Below are 7,094 nucleotides of genomic sequence, written 5' to 3'. Positions count from 1 at the left end.
ACCGTAAATTACATTTAAAAAAATGTTTCTCACTATAGTTGAAGTTTTAATTAGGCTACTTATTTAGTCTACTAAGCTCAACGCGTACAAGATATCCTACGCCTGTGTTAACCTCAGAACTTATTTTCGGCGTTTATCCCAAAACCCTATTCTTTCCCCATCCCCATTCATGTTCCCCATAGGGATGGCTGAACGAACCAGAGGTAACTCATTTCCGGGCTTTAGAACTAGGCTACAAGCTGGCGAGATTTATTGTCACAGTGAATGTTTACTTGTAAGTGGAGGTTTGCTGCCCCCCACAGGATTTGTTTCGTTAATTTGCTCCTTTTCGAGATAGAGGAACCTCGCAAAGGAGGAAAGAGACGAGGGGGAGCGTGGGACTGACTGTAAGAGGAGGAGATTCTCTAGTGTCTAAATATAGGGGAATTAAGGGCTAGGGATGATGCGGTTTGGACAAGGTTAACTTATTTTACATATGTTTGATTGTAAATGTGTCTTTGGCTACTTGTGGTACGTGTTTATAAATGCCAGCAATTAAATGTTTTTATTATTTTCTCTTTGCTAGAATCACCGAATGGACTGACTGGCCACGTACATAGCGGCTGTCTCAAAGCACCGAGCGACACTATCTTTCCGGAAGCAGGAATTTATAAACTGATGATCTAATTCTACCATGTAATTACTAATTTATAGATAAATATATATTTTGACTATATCAAACTATGTCCGATACCGAGTGGACATTGCATAGTAGTAGCCGAATAGTAGCCGATGAGACATAGGATCAAAGAAACATCGCTTTTGTTTACGGGGAGAGTGACAAGGACGGGAGTGAGAGAAAGAAAGGGGAGGGGAATTGACATTAAAGCAACACAACAAGGAAACTACACTGCAGATACAGACGCCTTCATTTTATGTTTTTGAATAATAGCTCGCCAGCCAGTGTGGCGAATTGTGTTTATTGAACCTATTCTGTGCATTGCTCTAAAGTGGCCCGAAAAGAAAACCTCTTGGCGGAGTTGGAAATAAAGCCGCTCTCCGACGCTTTCAGAGAAATGGGTGAGAATGATAAAATAGTGATTTTAATTATAATACTCGGTGAAATTAATCTCGAGCAGCAGGCCTCGTGTTGCGGAGAAATGCAGAATAAACAATGACCAGAAAACAAAAACTAAGCGCGTACATATTTAATCTAATTTTAATAGTGGTAATTAATAAAATAGAAAATGAGATCATATCAGAAGGCTATTATTTTATCCCTATGGAGTTTCTTCTGCGTTTTTGGTTTCTTACTAACCATACAAAAGGACGGTGTCTCACAAAGGCCCCAGCGTTAATTAGGGTCTATCACAATTATCACAAGTGGCAACTAATTAGCTATGTCAAACATCTCTAAATGTAACATGTCCTACAGATTATTACTACATTTAAACTGTGACACTAATTTATGTGGGTCAGTGGGTGACTTCTTGACCTCAGATGTCATGACCCCTGTATTTGTATTTATTAAGGATCCCCATTAGCTGCTGCCAAGGCAGAAGCTACTCTTCCTGGGGTCCAGCAACATTAAGGCAGTTATATACAATCTAAAATATTACATTACATTTCATAACACTTTTCACAACACATTAAGTGTGTTCCCTCAGGCCACTACTCTACTACCACATATCTACAATACAAAATCCACGTGTACTTGTGTGTAGAGTGCGTGTCTTATGTGTATGTGTGCCTGTGTGTGTGTTCCATAAGGTGTATTTTTTTATCTGCATCAGTTACTTGATGTGGAATAGAGTTCCATGTAGCCATGGCTCTATGTAGTACTGTGCACCTACCATAGTATGTATGTCTATTCTGGACTTGTGGACTGTGAAGAGACCTCTGGTGGCATGTCTTGTGGAGTATGCATGGGTGTCCGAGCTGTGTGCTAGTCATTTAAACAGACACCTCGGTGCATGTCAACACTTCTTACAAAAGCAAGTAGTGATGAAGTCAATCTCTCCTCCATTTTGAGCCAGGAGAGATTTACATGCATATTATTAATGTTAGCTCTCTGTGTACATTTAAGGGTCAGCCATGCTGCCCTGTTCTGAGCAAGTTTAGAGGGAATCCTCAAGGATATAATATCTTATTTTGGATTAATTACAATCTTTGGTTCTTCATTTACATATTTTTTTTTTACCTTTATTTAACTAGGCAAGTCAGTTAAGAACACATTTTTATTTTCAATGACGGCCTAGGAACAGTGGGTTAACTGCCTGTTCAGGGGCAGAACGACATATTTGTACCTTGTCAGCTTGGGGGTTTGAACTTGCAACCTTCCGGTTACTAGTCCAACGCTCTAACCACTAGGCTACCCTGTCATTTGGACATGTTTTTGTTACATTGTAATGAGTGGTTCTCTGAGCTCACCTTTCTATTGTATACATGGCCTACAAATGCATCATACATAACATTTAATGTGTGTTTTCAGGCTCTGAGCCACCCTTGTCTCCACAGGTGGTGGAGGAGGGAGGAGAGGAAGAGGAGGAGGAGCTGAGTGGAGGAGAGGAGTCTGATCTAAGGACCCCTTCAGGGCGTGGCTCCCTGCTGACTAGGCGAGGCATCACCTTGAGAGTGCTGCTGAAGGACGGCCTGGTTGAGCCTGGGGACGGAGTGCTGTCCATACACTACCTGGTAAAAATACAGTAGTTGATAGTAGATGTCTATACATTACCTGGTAATAAGATAACAGTAGATATTTATACACTTTCTGATAACAGATTAATGTACACTACCTGAAAATACATGTTCACACACTATCTAGTAATAATGGTTATTACTAATGCTACATATGTAATAAGCCTAATTGCATCCTTCTCTACCTGTTCTCTCCCCAGGGTAAGAAGTTTGTAGGCGACCTGTTGAATGATGGGAAGATCCGCTGGGTGGAGACGGGGCAGATCTTCAATTCTCCCAGTGCCTGGGCCACACACTGCAAGCGCCTGGTCAACCCTGCCAAGAAGTCAGGCTGTGGATGGGCCTCGGTGCGCTACCGGGGCCAGAAACTAGTGCAGTACAAGACCAGCTGGCTGCACAAGTACCAGCCCAGTGCAGACATGGTGAGAAGGAGGGAGAGATGGTGGTGAGGAGGAAAAGAGGGGTAGTAAGTAAAAGGAAGCAATTGAGGTTTGTTGATACGGAAACTAAAAGCTAAAAGGGGATGATGAAAGAGGGAGAGAACTGCTGTAGAAGACTGTTAGTATGAATACTAGCATCTCACACCCTCCCTCTTCCTGTGATGTCAGAGCCTGGTGAGCGAGGGAGAAGATGACGAGATGGGAGATGAGGAGGAGGAAGAGGGGAAGACGGCAGTGCCGACAGATGACAAGAACAGGAAGAACAAACCTGAGCTGCATGGTGAGATTAAATCCACCAAGAATCTCTAGAAATGGCATTATGTAATTTTAACTGTGTATGGTAGAGTGTGATATGGGAAAGGGATAGATGCATCTAATGTGCTTTCTCTTTCAGATATCAGCCTTGTGCCCAGGAGAGGAGACAGAGAGCGAATCCCAGTCAGATACTGCACTCTGGGTACCAGGGATGCTGCAAGGTATAATTGTGCTCGTCCCAGCCTATGTCACTGTAATGCATATAAGTAAGCTTCAACACTAATCAAACACATACTGTATATCGACAGGGATCCACACACGTTGGTGGAGTTATCAGCTTTCTCAGCCATTAACAGGTTCCAGCCTTTCAATGTTGCAGTATCCAGCAATGTGCTGCTTCTCATGGTAAGCATGAGTCACACCGTGGTAGTAAGAGAGGAAATTTGAAACCGGGGTATAGGCTACAGTTTGAATCTGTCTTATTGGTGGAAATTGACAAAAGCGTGATTGTGTGCCCTCAGGATTTCCACTGTCACCTGACCACCAGTGAGGTGGTGGGCTACCTCGGAGGACGATGGGACACTAACACACAACGTGAGTATTTCTTATAAAAGCAGAGACCGTGAGCAAACAGGACATTGTACTTCCCCTCTGACACTACAGTAACGATCTTCAACATGTATGATGTTCATGACCTGTCTGTTGTGCCCTTTGCTTGCAGTTCTGACAGTTTTAAGAGCGTTTCCCTGTCGTACACGATTGGCAGACAGAGATTCGGCCTCTGCTGTTGAAGAAGAGGTAAGCCCTACTAACACTGCTAAAACCAGGATGTGGATCAACATAAGTCAATTCCATAATATGATACAATCATACATGTTTGGGTGAAATACAAATGGTCTCTTCTAATTACCTTACAGATCTGCCAGAATCTGTTCATGCGAGGGCTGTCATTGGTGGGCTGGTACCACAGTCACCCTCGGGGCCCCGCCCTGCCATCCCTGCAGGACATCGACTCTCAAATGGACCACCAGCTGAGGCTCCAGGGGAGCAGCAATGGCTTCCAGCCCTGCCTGGGCATTATCTGTGGTCTGTACTGGGCAATCAGCTGGCACCAATGGGGAAAAAATGTTTTCATATAGAAAATGAAAATAAATAACCAGACATTGAACTAACATTCAAATGTGTCCCTGATTTTTAGGCCCCTATTACCATGGGAACCAGGGTGTGGCGTCCACTATAACACCGTTCTGGGTAGTGCCACCCCCGGAGGTGAGTGCAGTGGTAATACATGCCTTAATGAATAAGAACATATTCCTCTAAGACAAGGTAAACATCTATAACACTTATCACCATTCTTCCATCCACAGCAAAGGCCCAATGACTATGGCATTCCAGTGGCTGTGGAGGTGACCTATGTACAAGATAACTTCCTAACTAGTGATGTCCTGAATGAGATGGTACTGTTCGCAAACTTATACTGAAGAAAAATATAAACGCAACATGCAATAATTTCAACGGTTTTACTGAGTTACAGTTGATCTAAGGAAATCAGTCAATTGAAATAAATGAATTAGGCCCTAATCTATGGATTTCACATGACTGGTTCAGGGGCACAGCCATGGGTGGGAATGGGAGAATAGGCCTATCTACTGGGGAGCCAGGCCCAGCCAATCAAAATGAGTTTTTCCCCACAAAAGGGTTTTATTACAGAAATAAATACTCCTCAGTTTCATCAGCTGTCCGGATGACTGTTCTTAGGCGATCCCGCAGGTGAAGAAGCCGGATGTGGAGGTCCTTGGCTGGCATGGTTACACTTGGTCTGTGGATGTGAGGCCGGTTGGACGTACTGCCAAATTCTATAAAACAACGTTGGAGGCGGCTTATGGTAGAGAAATTAACATTAAATTCTGTCAACATTCCTGCAGTCAGCATGCCAATTGCACGCTCCCTCAAAACTTGAGACATTTGTGGCATTGTGTTGTGTGACAAAACTACACATTTGAGTGGACTTTTATTATCCCCAGCACAAGGTACACCTGTGTAATGATCATGCTGTTTAATCAGCTTCTTGATATGCCACAATTGTCAGGTGGATGGATTATCTTGGCAAAGGAGAAATGCTCACTAACAGGGATGTAAACAAACTTGTGCATAACATTTGAGAAAAATATGCTTTTTGTGCGTATGGAACATGTCTGGAATCTTTTATTTCAGCTCATGAAACATGGGACCAACACATTACATGTTGCGTTTATATTTATGTTCAGTATAGTTATAATCATAGTAACCATATCTATGCAAATAAATTCAGTGGTAGGACATTGGCCACTTTGTCATGTCACTGTTCTATGTTCAATTATTGTTCCACAGATGCTGCTGGTGGACTTCTACAGGGCAGCCCCTGACCTGGTGCAGTTCCATCAGTTCTGGTGTCCTGATACCACCATGATGGACAAAATCAAGGTCTGCTCATATAAGAACTCATTAACAACAGGAAACTGCATACCAACTAACTTTTTGGCATAGATATCCTATTAAATTAATCAAATTCCTTATATGCTTTTTGGCCTTCCATTTAAGGCTAGATGCTAACTTGTGATCCGTGAGCGTTATCCAAATTATCACACATCTCTCTTTGACATCTACAGTTGTGTGAAGTTCAGGTCAAACATGTTATCTCCAGTTGGGATATGTCCTACAGAGATTTCCTCCTCACCGGTTTGGTTTCTCTCCCTCAGGGCTCTCTGAGCGGCCATGCACCCAAAGACCAGGCCTATTCTCAGATCCTGGAGCATGTCTACAACCAACTCATCAACACACACTAAGCTGGAGGAGAAACAAGGTTGTGTGTATGCACTGGCTTCAAATGAAAATCTCGAATAACCCATTCCTCATATAGTTCACTACATTTGTAGGTCTCTATATAGGGAATAGGCTCTACACAGAGAATAGGTTGTCATTTCTGCCCTTTGTCTGTGGCACTTCAACTGCTGCCTTGACCTCAGGCATACTGTAAGTTGGATGTGCACTGTCCTGACGGAGGAGATGGTGACTCCTGAGTCTGGAGGGCGAGTGTACTGTTCTCCATGGCCTTTTCTGACTGTGAGGTCTGTATCACTGACAATGTTTGTACAGTATGACATGTGCGTGCTGTGAATGTGTCCCCTAGCGTCTGCTGCCAGTGCTTGACGTCAGACTGTTGTTACAGAAGTTGACATGGAAATAAGGATCTTCCTCTTCTCTATTACCTGTGGTGTATTTATCTAAACTGTGGTCTGTGACATGTTAGTACTAATATGTGAACAATCCTTTGAACCCGCTGAATACCTAATACATTAAACACACACTGGAACTACTTCTGTGTTTGTCTGTGTTGGTGCTTTGGAAAGAGCTACACGGCCACCTTTCGTCCCAACAACCTATTCAACACTCCAAGCCAAAACTAAAGGTAAAAATAATCATTAGTGGGCCTCCCGGTTGGCGCAGTGGTCTAGGGCACTGCATCGCTAGCTGTGCCACCAGAGACTGCTGGCTCTGTCGCTGCCGGCCGCGACCGGGAGGTCCGTGGGGCGACGCATAATTGGCCTAGCATCGTCCGGGTTAGGCCGGTAGGGATATCCTTACCTCATCGCGCACCAGCGACTCCTAAGGCGGGCCGGGCGCAGTGCACGCTAACCAAGGTCGCCAGGTGCACAGTGTTTCCTCCGACACAGTGGTGCGGCT

General features: G+C 43.8%; 1 protein-coding gene across 4 annotated transcripts; it reads left to right on the top strand.

Moving 5' to 3' along the window:
• The first annotated feature begins 62 nt into the window (after positions 1 to 62).
• Positions 63 to 6,726, top strand: mpnd (MPN domain containing). Of its 4 annotated transcripts, XM_031786077.1 has the most exons (14): positions 347 to 458; positions 566 to 1,059; positions 2,471 to 2,673; positions 2,877 to 3,098; positions 3,285 to 3,396; positions 3,511 to 3,592; positions 3,680 to 3,776; positions 3,893 to 3,965; positions 4,093 to 4,169; positions 4,289 to 4,457; positions 4,570 to 4,640; positions 4,739 to 4,828; positions 5,742 to 5,834; positions 6,110 to 6,726. In XM_031786077.1, the coding sequence occupies exons 2-14, from the start codon at positions 1,056 to 1,058 to the stop codon at positions 6,194 to 6,196; spliced, it is 1,380 nt and encodes a 459-aa protein (XP_031641937.1). In that variant the 5' UTR covers positions 347 to 458; positions 566 to 1,055; the 3' UTR covers positions 6,197 to 6,726. The 4 variants fall into 4 exon arrangements, 3 of the variants coding, with proteins under 3 accessions (XP_031641936.1, XP_020354568.1, XP_031641937.1); XM_031786076.1 differs by lacking the exons at positions 347 to 458; positions 566 to 1,059 and adding an exon at positions 63 to 203; XM_020498979.2 differs by lacking the exon at positions 566 to 1,059 and having other exon boundaries at positions 331 to 458.
• Positions 6,727 to 7,094: the final 368 nt, after the last annotated feature.

Source organism: Oncorhynchus kisutch, linkage group LG13 (assembly GCF_002021735.2).
Source record: "Oncorhynchus kisutch isolate 150728-3 linkage group LG13, Okis_V2, whole genome shotgun sequence".
In the NCBI taxonomy this organism is placed as follows: Eukaryota; Metazoa; Chordata; class Actinopteri; order Salmoniformes; family Salmonidae; genus Oncorhynchus; species Oncorhynchus kisutch.
Note: the sequence above shows the minus strand (reverse complement) of the source record. Positions and strands in the feature narration are given on the sequence as shown.

Excerpts from the sequence above, each read along its gene's own strand:
- mpnd (XM_031786076.1), top strand. The coding sequence starts at position 170 with ATGTTCCCCATAGGGATGGCTGAACGAACCAGAG. Across the intron at positions 2,674-2,876 it reads TGCTGTCCATACACTACCTG|GGTAAGAAGTTTGTAGGCGA; the intron begins GTAAAAATACAG and ends TTCTCTCCCCAG. Across the intron at positions 3,397-3,510 it reads GAACAAACCTGAGCTGCATG|ATATCAGCCTTGTGCCCAGG; the intron begins GTGAGATTAAAT and ends TTTCTCTTTCAG.